The following is a 14,245-nucleotide window of genomic DNA, read 5'->3' on the forward strand; positions in this document are numbered from 1 at the left end:
CTACTTCAGTATTTCACATGGTTTTTATTACAAAACAAGAGACAAAACAGTTTTAGAAAATTATTTTTTGCTACATACCAAGTAGGAGATCGCTTAAAATGAGAAGCGTAAGAGTTTCCATGCACTCAGCTCAGCCTACAAGTGCATTTCACAGCTGAAACATACTGGTTCAAAACACAGAATCATGCTACACCTTGGGGAGCAGCGGGGGAAGGGGTCAAACAATATGTTTTGGGGCCAAATAATCTCTTTATTGAAACTCTACCAAGCATGAGTGACTGTAATTCACTACTGCAGGCAGTAACAGAGAGAAGAAGGGACTAAGGGAAAAAAGTGACATTGGTAGAAAAGATGTAATAAATCTGTCCGTTTCTGACATGTTCAAACTTTATAAACAAAGCTGATTTGGGAAACTCAGTTTCCAAAACTCTGCTACTTCCTTATGCCTATTTATCTGGTTAACAGTGAAAACAAACATATCAAATCCCACTGCCCAACTACTGAATCTGCCACTTATTTATTGGATCCTTTCAGACCATATCAGAGCACAGTTACATTCAGGGGAAAAAAATAAAACAACAAACCACCTTCTGCTTCAAGTGAACTATGAAGTTGGACTCTTTCTCATGGGAGCTCAGCATTCTATTCAGAAACAGATGTGTAACTCTGCAATTTTCACCTGAGATCGCTTTACCTGATGGACACCTTAGTACGAACTGTCATCTCACAGAATGCAAAAGGCCAAACTACGTTCACCAGCCATCAGCTGACCCTGAGCAAGCAATTCCTTAACTTTCAAGAACGGTGGACAATAATAGTTCACCTATGGGGAGACACCTGAAGCTGTTACACACAGTGGGTCAAGACCATGTCAAAAGTCTTATGAAGACAGCACAACTCAGAGAACGTTTTTATTCCACACACACAAAAAAATGCAGTACCTTTTTTGGTTCCTGTTTTTAAAAAAAAAAAACAGATTTATTCCAGAGCCTATGCACTTAACTACTAATCGATATTGCATCCCCTCCTTGTTTTTTCCATTTGGTTCCATTTTTCACATTTGAAACCAAATGCTTTGGTCGTATATGCACCATCTTTGGCTCACATGTGTAGTGACATTAAAAGGTGTGATGTGAAATTAACCAGAAGCTAAGAAATATGAACACGAAAGGAATTCTGAAATAAGATTTGGCAATGAGAATGCCTCTAAGCTTCATTGAAGATAATTATATTTATCTGGTGTTGGAACTACATTAACAACTCTCTAACTTGGAATTCCCAAGTATCTGCCAACTAGAATCCTTGTTTCCCCTCTATTATGATAATATAATCTGGATTTATAAGTATGTTTAATTTAATACATTCTCAAAATAAACCTTACTGAATAAGAAACAGATCAGCTTACCATAATGGCCAATTAATTTAGCAGTAGTAATCGAGCAGAGAGTTGATTTAAAAGAGGAAGAAATGGGTAGATTTTCACAAGTTAAACACCAGGAGATGACATCTTTCCATGAGTCAGGGAATGTTTACAGAGATCTCAAAAGGTCCTAATTTATCTTTGTTAGTTCCATATCTCTGTGCACTTTCTTTCACCTAGCCAAAGAATTTTCTTGAGGAAAATCTGAAGATGAAACCTGAGACAAAGAACTTTAAGAATTCGTAATGGCTTCTTGAAACCAGGCTACTTGAAGTATGTTATCACCTTGATCACTCATAAATAAATAATCTCCAAACCAGGGATTTCTAAGGACAAAAGTATACAGGAGGCTGCAGAAAAGAGGGGAAAAAGAGAGAGAGAGAGAAATCTAGAGTAGATTTCCTTTTTTATATCAGGACCACTAGGGCAAACAATTTAAGTGAAAGTTATCTCCAAAGAAGTACGGTCAAGAAAAGTTCTCAACCTGACACAGTCTTCAAGGAAACTACACTGCCCGAAACAAACAGAAGATTTCCCTCAAGCCACTAAGGATTTTCTGATCACAGTCTCCTCCTCTACTCGTTAATTCTTAATTTAAAGACAAAATTAACTGATCTAGCTGATAAAGAGTTCTAGATAGAACTGAGTTAAGCTCCCTCCCTTTAGGGAACCTTGGTAGCAGTTCACCACATAAGCTGGACAGATAATTTCTCCCAGGGACCCTGGAAATAGGATCTCTTGTCAAATGGAAGAAGGTACATCCTAAAATACGGGATGGGAAATACAATCTATGCTCTTCTACCTGGGAAATCTCTAACCAGCAATGCATAGGCTGTAAATCAATGTTTCTCTGCACAGTTTCTATTTTATTAAAGATATAAATATCTCTCAAGATGATCTTTGTTATCTCCTCACTGTTATGAACATAGGACCTCGTCAGACGACAAGATTTCATCATGCAAGTACAGACACGAGGCATCACCCAAAGGGCAACACAAAGAACAGAAAGAAAGCAAACCTGCCAAGGTATACAATATACAGCACTTCAAATCAGACTACTGTCGGCCCACGAAAGAAGAGCTGAGAGTCAAGAACCCAAGATCATCTGTCTTTGCGAAAAGAGACCTTTTCTTCTGTCTGGAAAACATGGATCAAAAATTTTTAGCTGGATGAACTCAACACCATCTCTTCCCAGCACGTGCTTTAAAGCAACTCTCAAACTCTAAAATACAGATGTGATGTATCACACAAGTGAATTATCATACACTCATCAACCCTCCACACATTCCAAGTAACGCCGTATCAAGGGCAATGTCTGTTCTGTTCTCAGCACTGAACACTGATAAACCTATCCTAAGGGCCTGACACAGCAACAGGGTGGGCAGGTCTGTCTCTCACAGCGACAGTATTTGGGGTGAAAGAACATCTCAAAGAGAACAGAGTAATTCCCGAAACTGGCTGATGCACTGGGGTAGGGAGTGCATTCTCCCATTCCTTACAAGAAGTCCCTATTTCTTCCCCTATGGAGGTCCCCTGGAGGTTGGGGGAATCTGCCCTGGTCGACATTCAGGGCCCCCCCACGACCAGCGCCCAGATTTTAACACCTCCCCTCAGAATGTATCCCGGCCAAGCTGGAGCCTGGGTGTCCCCCACTGCTTCCCCCAGTTTCAGTTGGGTGAGTTCCCACCCTCCTACTTCACAGTCAAACTTCAGCCAATGAACAGCAATAGGATAAAACCAGATGACTGGCCTCAAGGTTCTGCACCCGGCCTGAAAACAAAGGGAAGAAACTAATAAGACAAGGACAAGGAACAAAAACTTGGTTAGGGATGAAATTGGATTTCCAACCTCCGCTCACCAGGTGGACCATGGAAGAGTCAAGGTAAGAGGCACCCTGCTCTCCACTGAGCAAGCCTACAGGTCTAACCTGGTGACTTTCCCGAATTAAAAACACTGCATTGATTTAAAAAAAAAAAAAAAAAAACAGCTGGATGCTCCCCTCCCCCAAGAGAGCTCCACAGGGATGTGAGTGCCAGGAAGGCCTCCGACTGTCCTCCAGCAGGTGGAGAAACTGAGTCACGGCCCCTTGGACATCTGAGTCCTCCCCTTCCCTCCTGGGCACTGCGCCTCATCACACATCAGAGGTCCGTATGTTTTCATCATCGAGGTTGAACACAAATGGCTTCTCCTTGGGGTGCTGGGGCTCTGATCTGTGCCTTATCCGGGAGCTGGGCAGCACCCCAGAAGTACTGCTCTCCCCAAGTCGAGGCATGAAGAAAGAGTCCTCAGGAGTCTCTTCAGTGGGCAGCAGCTTTTCCCCAGCCTGGGGGACAGGTGTCCAGGGCTGCCAGGAGGAAGCCACGGAGGGGGCTTTGCAGAGGGCCCTTCTCTCCTCCAGAGGCGGCCGCCCTCTGCACAAGACAGAGTTGGGCCCCCCTGAGAGGCTGGAGCTTCCAGAGCGGGTCAGAGAAATGGATCGAGAAAAGGACATTTCCTACAAAAATAAAAGGCGGGAAAAAGAGGAAAGTAAGAGTTTTCCTGACAATGTTTATCCCAAGGTCCCAGGAAGAGGACCCCCTCCAGGATCACCACCCTCACAGGCCCAGAGACACGCGTCTATAGAAATTAAATGTGGCCAGCGGCATTCACCCCAGAAGTGTCAAGGTCTGCCTGGCAGGGAGATGTGCAGGACACATCGGAAGCTCTGGTTCTCTATCCAACCCTACCTCACTTCCTCCAACTACTGAAAAAAACAAAAAATAAAAATCTGTACCCAAACCAGTCAAAAGAGAAAAACAAGCAAGACAGCCCGGGGCTGCATCTGGGCACCGGGCTGCTTCCCTACATCACCAAATAAAACCCACCCACTCGGGACAACTCCTCACGAGCTTGACAGTGACTGTGAACAGGAAGGAAGTGACTTACTCTGGGGTGGCACTTGAGGGCCTGGACAGCTGCCCCGATCTCCTTAATCCAGCTGTGCATGTCTTCTGGACTGTCTGCCTGCAAAACACCCACCACACTTACAGAGACACGTCTGGCACTGTGATTTCAGCTTTCACGCCTGTGACTCAATTCTAAGTTCGTAAAATCACACCATTAAAGCTGGAAGGGATCTCAGAGACCATCCAGGCCAGTGGCTTTCGGACTTCTGAGGACATTTTTTTCCCCAGAAAAATCATATTTGTCACCCCATAAATAAAAGGGCTCAAAGTGGGGCAGAGGTCGTGACAGAGGGAGAGCTTAGAGGCCCATCCCTACTGAAGTCCCTCACCCCCTCTGGAACACAATCGGCCTGGCCTCACCCCCTGTTTTACAGAAAAGGAAAATGAAGCCCAGAAAGCCAGAGCCCAAGGTTTAGGGCTGGTCTAGATTCCAGTTCTCCTGACACCCAGTGCAGTCATCCTTCTACCACGGCTATCCCAACAAATGATCCCACTTTCAGCTCCAGTCCCATTAAAACCAAATCCTCCCAGACAGGTGGTTTCTCCAGGAATAGGGCTTCTCTCAAAGCACAAGTGATCTGGGTCTGTCCTGAGTCCCATCCAGGCCTCAAGAGTTACTAGACTTGCAGCACCAAGCTCACCAACATGCAGGGAGGGCACAGCCGAGGCCTTAAAAAGTTCTTCCCTCAGAAATACCGAGCAACCCCAGAAGGGGGCAGCAGCGGCTCTGTGAAGAAAGAGGAAAATCAGAAGCCAAGCCACGGTAGGTAGAGCCCTGGGAATTCTCAGTGCTTTCCAGCTTTACAGGAGCTGAATCCAAGTGAACCTGGCAAACATTTACTGAGGCCTTACTCAGGGTGACACGTGACATCAGGTACCAGGCACACAGATGGGACCAAGACTGAATGAAGCCTTGACTTCCAGAAACGTTTTATTAGTTAACCTCTCTCTGTCGCCCTGCACCTTCCCCTGATAGAGCCACCCAAAATTACCAGCGTGCATTTGCATGCCCGTGCATACATGAATGCAAACATCACACACACTGGCCTGCAAAATTCTCCACATATACCCCTCACTCTCCCCATCCCTAGAATGATGCTTTCCCTTTACATTATATCAAGGTAATACTTGACCAGTCTTTTTAAAACCCTCAAATTTGCATGCTTACCCCATCCTGTCCCCAAACCAACCCTCCCTGGTTAGGTGTGTGCAGGACACTTACAAGGGGAACAGTTTCACACCCTGGCACGCTGGGCCAAAGAGAGGCAGCAACGGTGCCCCTGGAGAAGACCCCTCTCACGCACCATAGCTGCAAATTCACCTGCCCTCTCTCTTCCCTGGACTTTTCTTTTCCCAGTTGCCTGACAACCTGGTGGTTTCCCAGAAAGAGAAATCCATCCCTAGTCTAAAAAGATAACCAGGACACGGTCTCCAAGATTCTTCCAGAAGGTATTTTACTGATAGCAGGGCTAGCTAACCTGTTCCACAAGTAGAACTATTGGGAAAAATTAAATGAACTCATTTAGGTAAGGCAGTTTGAAAGAGCCTAATACACAGAAAGGGCTTCATATTAGTCATTATCGTTGTTGTTGTTGTTATTATTATATGAGGGACACAGGTGAAGCCTTAAATTCCAATATTATAAATATGTTTGCTGCCTTCTCCCTATAACGTTTTAATTTCATTTTCTTCATACTCAAACTGTGGATAATTCTTACCTAAAGGATCAAATTGTTGGGATCAAGTAAGATAACATACTTTTTCTTAATATGCTCGTTTATCAGCCCCATAAAATGGTTTACAGACGGGAGGGTGACCAGGTCTTCACTGCCTACCTGTTTTCTATTGTATTCTTTTCAGCCTTCTTAAGGATTTCTGTACACATGTCTATATTTCTTGAAGTCTCTCAGATTCCTTGGGTTGTTTGAAAAGATATTAATAATTATTTCTATTATAAATAACATTATCCATGAATGCTAATGTCTATTTCTACAGTTAGGAAATTTAAAGTAAAACTGTATTATATCTCAATTCACCTTAGTTGTATTGCTTTTCTCTGGAAAAAGTGACCAATTATACATTGCATTTTCCAATCTCAGTTTCAAAAGAATACTTTGCTAATTAAAAAAGTTTTCAACTGTAAGCAGAATAATATTACAGCATGCTTTTTTTTTTTTTTTTTTTTTTTTTGCGGTACACGGGCCTCTCACTGTTGCGGCCTCTCCCGCTGCGGAGCACAGGCTCCGGACGCGCAGGCTCAGCGGCCATGGCCCACGGGCCCAGCCGCTCTGCGGCATGCGGGATCCTCCCGGACTGGGGCACGAACCCGCGTCCCCTGCATTGGCAGGCAGACCTCAACCACTGCACCACCAGGGAAGCCCCAGCATGCTTCTTAATTTATGTAGAAAGTCATATTCAAATTCTTAATTACTTCACTAGTCAATTACATTATAGAGATGACCCTGGAAACAAAAAGTAATGTAGAAGACAGCAAGTTGCAACTCTGGGGGTGTGTTATATGGAAAGAGCCTCTGCATGTAAATTATCGTCATTGTCAAGTAAATTAAAATAATATGAGCAAAAGATAATTAAAGGCAACTTCTGTAAAAAAAAAATAATAAGGTAACATATTTGGGGGAGAAGAAAGGCTATTTTGAATTGGAATGAGACGGTGGCAATTAAATTGTCCATCAGCAGAATAGCATTTCTTACAGATTTTCCTTCTAGGGGAACAGAAGTTGATTTGGTGGGGAAATGTGAGAAGACAGAGGGAAAGATGGGGATGGGAGCTAAGGGAGAGACAAAGGTCTCCCGCATCACACAGGAGATGGAACGTTTTCATTAAACAGATTGCAAGACCCCCATGATGACAGTCCAATAGTCAGTTTCCAGGGCTTTTTAAGCTACTTTTAGTCCTTTTATCACCATAGCAAAAAACGCCCCACCCACAAGCCACAGACCACCTATCTGACTGTCCTTTGAGACAGTCAACAAACACTCACTCCTTCTCTAGAAGCAATCACTCAACCAACCTAGGTGTGCTCACCCCAGCTCCACTTAGCAAGGAATCCTGAATCAGAGAACACTGGGAATCACCTGACTTAACAGCTGGAAACTCAAACACAAGAATCCAGATCCTCTAGAATTCGTTCAGATCATTTCCAATTCTCTAATATAAACAATGCTGCTATTCACATCTTCGTGTATAAAGCTTTTTTCATACTTAAGATTCTTCAGCTCCCAGGGAAGTTGCTAAAGAGTATGCATGCTTTTTTTTGCGGGGCGGGGGTGGGGGGCCCACACCGCATGGCATGTGGGATCTTAGTTCCTGGGATCGAACCCACGCCCCCTGCAGTGGAAGTGCAGAGTCTTAACCACTGGATCGCCGGGAAAGTCCCAGAGTATCCACGCTTTTAAGGCTCTTCTTATATATGGCCAGAGTGATTTCTAGTCAATAATATAGATTTCATTTAAACATATATATGTATGTATGTATATTACATGCACCCTTGTTAGAATTAAATATTACAGTTAAAAAACTTTTTTTTATTTTTTGGCCACAGTGCGAGCTTGCAGGATCTTAGTTCCCCAACCAGGGAGGGAACCTGGGCCCACGGCAGTGAAAGCGTGGAGTCCTAACCACTGGACTGACAGGGAATTCCCTTTTATTTTTTACTTTTTTTTTGTTTTAAATATTACAATTTTTAAAAAATCTTTGCTAATATGATGGGAAAAACAATTAAATCTCTTTCTTAAAACATTTAGTATTTGAGACGGAAATTGTTTGCTAATTACATTTCTTCCCTAATGCACTAATTCCGTTTAAGGACATTTTTCTGTCGGATAACCTAGGTAATGAACCCAGCCATGAGGATAATAAACAGTAGTAAACATTATTTTAATGGTCACTAATGTTTAAAACATTATTCAAGGGGCTTCCCTGGTGGCGCAGTGGTTAAGAATCCGCCTGCCAATGCAAGGGACACGGGTTCGAGCCCCGGTCTGGGAAGATCCCACATGCGGCGGAGCAACTAAGCCCCTGCACCACAACTACTAAGCCTGCTCTCCAGAGCCCTCGAGCCACAACTACTGAGCCCACGTGCCACAACTACTGAAGCCTGCACGCCTAGAGACCGCGTTCCGCAACAAGAGAAGCCACCGCAATGAGAAGCCCGCGCACTGCAATGAAGAGTGGCCTCCGCTCGCCGCAACTAGAGAAAGCCCGTGCCCAGCAATGAACACCAAACGCGGCCAAAAATAAATAAATTTATTAAAAAAAAAAAATATATATATATATATATATATATACTATTCAAAGAGAAAAGCAGATACTGATCCCACACGAGAAGAAATAGGATATTACATTACTGAGATCACACTTTAAATCTCTATTAGTAGTTTTAAGAACTGGACTCCACTGGCAACAGAAATTAAGTGAAACCTCAAAAATTATATGCAAAAATTACAGTGTATGTGTATACCTATCTTTTATGGAAAGCCTGTGCTTAGCTTTCATCAAAAACTCAAAAATATCTTAAAACCACATCACAAAGGTAGCCCCATGAACCAGTAAAACACAGAGCTGAAATCCACCCACCCTGTGGTGAATTACTAAGAGACTAGAAAAAAAGCCTTGAAACTCAACAGAACGAGAAGGGAAGTGCCAAGCTTATACCTTCCTCTCTTCCTGGTCTGCTTAAGTGTGTACGTGTCTCTGGTGCTTGGTTCAAAAGGAAAAGTAGGGTTTCTGTCCGTGAGGGCACGTTTTGAGGTGAGAGGAACGAAGGGTATTAAATGCGTCACTGCAGTCTGTGGTTTCACTGCAGTCCGATGAGCTCTGATTACCTGGTATGAGACCAGTTATCATAACATTTGCAATGGTTTCAAGCACTGAGTTCTAACGGGCCATCAATAAAAGGCTTCCCATATGCACCTCTGGTTACTTCCATTGCAGCTGTCCAAAAGCTTTAGGCATCTCCTTCTCAATCTTATTCCCAACCTCTGCAGCCTTCCCTTTCCAACCAGCTAATAACCCCTACCTCTCCCCAAGAACCAATCCCACCTTTAGATACAGCCCTGCCACATATGATCCATTCAGAGTGCGAAACTGACCAATGGATTTTAATGTAAGAGTATGAAAGTTTATTGATACCAGCTTCTGATTCCACACAGCACCTGAACATTAAGAAACTACGATTTGTCAAGTTTCGGTATAGAATCAAAGAAGAGCCACAATTACCTGAAAGAGCTATTAAAATATCCCTTTGTTCCAAATACATGTCTCTGCGGGGCCAGATTTTCTTCATACTCTTCCATCAAAACAACATATGGCCACAAACTGAGTGCAGAAGCAGATATGAGAATCCTGCTGTCTTCTAATAAACCAGCCATTAAAGAGATTTGCAAAAATATATTTTAAAAATGCTACTCCTGTTGCTTTTTTGTTTTAGAAAGTGTTATTTTTCATTAAATGTTACTTCTGTTAACATAAACGAGTTTATAGTTGTTGTTTTTAAATGAATAAATACATATTCTTAAAGAGTTTTAATCTCTACTCTTCTCCAACCTTCTATTCTGAGTTTTGGTGCTATACACAGATTTGTCCATTTGCTCATTTATTTATTCAGGGGGATGTGAGTGTTCTTTTATCCTAGAAATGTGGGAGCAGATGGCAAAGTAGGACAGAAATGATGATAAGGTCCTGGTCAATGTGCAGACACTCGTGCCAATGATGGATGCAGTGTCTTCTGAACTTTTTTTTTTTTTTGGTTGACGTTCATGTTTCCCAAATCACTATCTCCAGTCCAAGGCTCTGTTCTAGACTCTTAACCCCAGCATAATCGCTCCCTTCACCCCACATCCAATCAACTCTCAAGTCCTGGAAAGGACTTATCAATAGCTTCAAATGTTTCCACTTTTCTCCATCCATCCAAGTTCAGGCTACCTTTATCTCTCATTACAACAGCCTTCCAACTGCTCTCCCTGGCTCCTGTCTAACCCTTTTCTTACCTGTCCCCTACACTGCACCAGACAGGACATCCACCGCCAGCATCCCATCAACAAGACCAGGACCGAGGGCTCTCATCTCCACTTTACAGATGAGGAAAACAAGGCTCTTAGGTCACTTGCCCAAGTGGGATTTTTAGGAGGCAGATCTGATTGGGTCACTCCCCTAGCTTAACCTCCAAGGACCCTAACTCCCAGGATAAAATACAAGCTCCTGAACAAGGCCCACAGGCCACAGGCCCTCCATATCAGCTTCCCAGCACCTGTGCCCCTTTCATCTCCAAGCTTTTTTAACCCCTGTTGTTTGCTGTTCCCTCTGCCTGGGTCACTCTTCCACCAAGGGTTTGGCTTCCGTGTATCTTCCTTCAGGAAAACTCCCTTGACTCCCTGAGACTGGGGGAGGTACCCTTCTTGGGAGTTCCCATGGCAACCACTACTCACTCTAAGGGTAGCCCTTCTCACACTGTTTTCTTGTTTTGTTTTTTGTTGTTTTATTCCCCCACCCCCATGAGTGAGGTTGTTTCATACTTGTAACACATTTAGGTTCTTTGGTCATATTCTGCATGCCATGCTAGGATCACCTGACCTCCTAAATGATTTTTTAAATTTGCATATATTAAAGGTTTATGCTCTGTGCTGTGAAATTCGATTTCACACATCTGCCACTGCAGTATCACACAGGACAGTTTCACTGCCCCGAAAGCTCCCCTGCGTTCATCTCTCCAACACGCCCTCCCCACCTCTGCACATTGTTCTAACTGCCTGTTTACCTGACTATCTCCCTCTCGGGTTCAGGATCCGCTCTGTTGAATGCGGGGTCCCCAGGATGAAGCAACGCCCCACCTGTCTAGTCCAAGAACTGGAAACTCTTTTGGTGCACCGACAGCTCAAACATGTCCCTGAATGGCCGTGGAGGCTGCTCTAGGGCCCCAGCAGCACTTTTTCACAGCTCTTCCCAGATGCTTGTCTAAATGAATGGAACACACAGATGCCTCAGGCTGCTAGCACGTCTGCTGGGCTCAGGAAGGGGGACCCGCTCAGAGGGACCTGCTGCTCACGAAATGGGTGAGGGTCGACCTCACGAAAGGGAGGGTGTTGAGTGGGGAGCGCGCGGGGAACCCTGAGAAGCTTTGGTCGGGGAGCCCCACATTTCAACCAACACACTCCATGGCAGTCTTGGCGCTCGACGGGCACCATCCCCGTGAGGCTGCAGGAATCAAGGCACGCTCTGTGGACGGCTAGGCAGGCTGCAGCGAGGACTTGGCTTTGAAAGTCTAGGCCATGCTAGAGGCTAGAAATCTGCCTTTCTAGCTCCTATGATTTGAGAAGGAGTTGGGAGAACTCCAAGGCTGTGGGTGGAGGGGAGATGCTTCTGAGAGCTGAACCGTCAGAGTCCAAACAATCGCTTTCTCTGTGCAGCTGGCTGTGCACCTGGTGCCCGCACAGGGCCCTCTGTGCTTTTGTCCTTCCGCACACAGTGCTGTCCACACATAGACGGGGCTTATAATACCCTCCAAGGGAGAAGTGAAACCACTGACCAGTTCCCCTTTTCTCTGCTGAGCTGGCGCCCAGCAGCTACGAGCAGCTGGTACAAACTCACATTCCCCAGTGTAGCGGCTCAACCCGTTCTTATTATTTTACGGTTGGGAAGCTTTTGGCAAACATCCTGTTTAGAATAAAATGGGAGTCGGACTGACTATCGGGGGCTAAATTTACCACCTAGAAACTTCGAACAAAATAAAAGAGAAAGCAAAGGGAAAGGCAGGCCTACAAGTACACCACCCACAGAGAAGGAACGTCAGCGTCTTCTGGCAGCGAGCTTTTTACCTGCACGTAGAAGGTCCTGGAGCTGGTTATTATTTCAAACAGGTTGTCCCTCATCAGCAGATCGCTAGACAGAGAAAGAGATAGAAAGTTACCAGGCATGCTGGTCACCCATTGAGGACTTGATTCACCCTGAGGCAGGTACCCGTGCCCCCTACCCTAAAAAGGGGATCCACAGGCCATTCCTCCTGCTGCCCTGCCTCAGAAGGCATTACAGGGTTTCCTCTAGCTTCACTTCCTGGAGGGTCTCAAGTGGTTTAACCATCCCCATGGATCCCCCTCCCCAGTACACACCACCACCAGTTCTAACAGGACAAAGCTCCTTGGCCTCCAGAACCTCTTGCCTCACGTGCACCACACCCCACACCGTCTAGGACTGTGTGTTTCTTCAGTGGCTCAGATGTACTGATAAAAAGTGCTTGGTGAGAAGTGCTGTTTCAAGTGTTTTTATCTGAGCGTCAAGTAGATGAAAATTTTATTGGTTTTATATATATACACAAGCACACACTGTTCTGTCCATTATGCCCCATTAAATATATATTTTATATACATATATATTATTAAGAAATGGACATAGAACAGTATATTTGTAAGACAAAAAACAGTATATTCATTTCAGGTGTACAACATGATTTGATATTTGTATACACTGCAAATGATCACTGTCTCGTACGTAACACTCAAATTTTATTTCTCGTGATGAGATTATAGCTTTTAAGATCTACTCTCTTAGCAACTTTCAAATATAGAATACAGTGCTATCAACCACAGTCACCGTGCTGCACATTGCATCCCCAGGACTTACTGATTTGATAACTGGAGGTTTGTATCTTTCGACCCCCTTCACCCATTTCGGCCACTCCCCACCCTCCGCCTCTGACAACCACCAATCTGTTGTGTTATTTTTTTGTTTGTTTATTTGTTTTTTTTGCGGTACGCGGGCCTCTCACTGTTGTGGCCTCTCCCATTGTGGAGCACACCGGACGCGCAGGCTCAGCGGCCATGGCTCACGGGCGCAGCCACTCCACGGCATGTGGGATCTTCCCGGCCCGGGGCACGAACCCGTGTCCCCTGCATCGGCAGGTGGACTCTCAACCACTGCGCCACCAGGGAAGCCCTTCTTTGTGTTTTTTAATGTGTTATTTCATCCAATCTTCCCAACAATCCAATGAGGCAGTAAGACTTTCCCTACTTTATGGATGGGGAAACCCAGGCTCAGAGAGGTTCCATGACTTGTCCATGGCACCGGAGTAAGGAACCGGCAGAGCCAGGATTTGAAACTGGGCCCAACTCCAGAGTCTACGCTCTTAGTTACTCCACTACCAGGTGCCTCTCCTAAGGGACCTGAATCTCTTATTTCCAAAGCCTTTCTCCACCCACACAGCAACTGCATCAGCTTCCCTAAATCCCTGCTTTCAAAAGGGGACTGGATGCTCAAGAGGAAAAAGGGAAGGAGAGAGTAGACCACTGGAAGATGCTTCAAACTGGGTGTGAGGTTTGGAAGAGGGACCCTACTTCCGCAAGGAGGAAGGCGAGAGGTAGCTAGTGCTCAGCCACAAACCTCCCATCAGCCGAAATTATTTACAGGGTGAAATGCCTGCTCTGTGCATCCAGTCACTATGGGGAACATGTAAGGAGTAAAAGATCTAATTCCTTCCCCATGAAAGAACATAAAAGAGCAAAACTTTACAGTCAGATGTTAGACTGCGTGTTATATGCCAAGAGTTAGAATAATTCCAAGAAAGGACTAATCACAGGGGAACTTCCCCGGTGGTCCAGTGGTTAAGCCTCTGCACGTCCACTGCAGGGGGCCCGGGTTTGATTCCTGGTTGAGGAACTAAGATCCTACATGCCATGTGGTGTGGTCAAAAAATTAAAAAAAAAAAAAAAAGAAAGAAAAAAAGAAAGAAAGGACTGATCACAGGCAGGGCTGGCTTCAGGAATCAGGACTTGGAAGGAGATGGCAGGTGCGCTGCCAGTGACATGGGCACCTGGGCAAAGGAGGAGCGTGAGACTAAAGCCCCACGTGGGCGGGGACGGCAATCAGGGG

General features: G+C 44.9%; 1 protein-coding gene across 5 annotated transcripts in view; it reads right to left on the minus strand.

Annotated features, from left to right (window-relative positions):
- Positions 1–4: 4 nt before the first annotated feature.
- Positions 5–14,245, minus strand: part of PLEKHA2 (pleckstrin homology domain containing A2) — a 57,005-nt gene continuing 42,764 nt past the window's right edge. For all 5 annotated transcript variants that reach the window (XM_004284894.3, XM_049704282.1, XM_033415054.2 and 2 more), the window contains 3 exons: positions 12,199–12,262; positions 4,346–4,423; positions 5–3,914 (listed from right to left, as the gene is read on the minus strand). In XM_004284894.3, coding sequence (XP_004284942.1) covers positions 3,552–3,914; positions 4,346–4,423; positions 12,199–12,262 — 505 coding nt within the window. In that variant the 3' untranslated portion in view covers positions 5–3,551. The remainder of the gene's footprint in view (positions 3,915–4,345; positions 4,424–12,198; positions 12,263–14,245) is intronic.

Source organism: Orcinus orca, chromosome 21, assembly GCF_937001465.1.
Source record: "Orcinus orca chromosome 21, mOrcOrc1.1, whole genome shotgun sequence".
NCBI classification, from domain to species: domain Eukaryota; kingdom Metazoa; phylum Chordata; class Mammalia; order Artiodactyla; family Delphinidae; genus Orcinus; species Orcinus orca.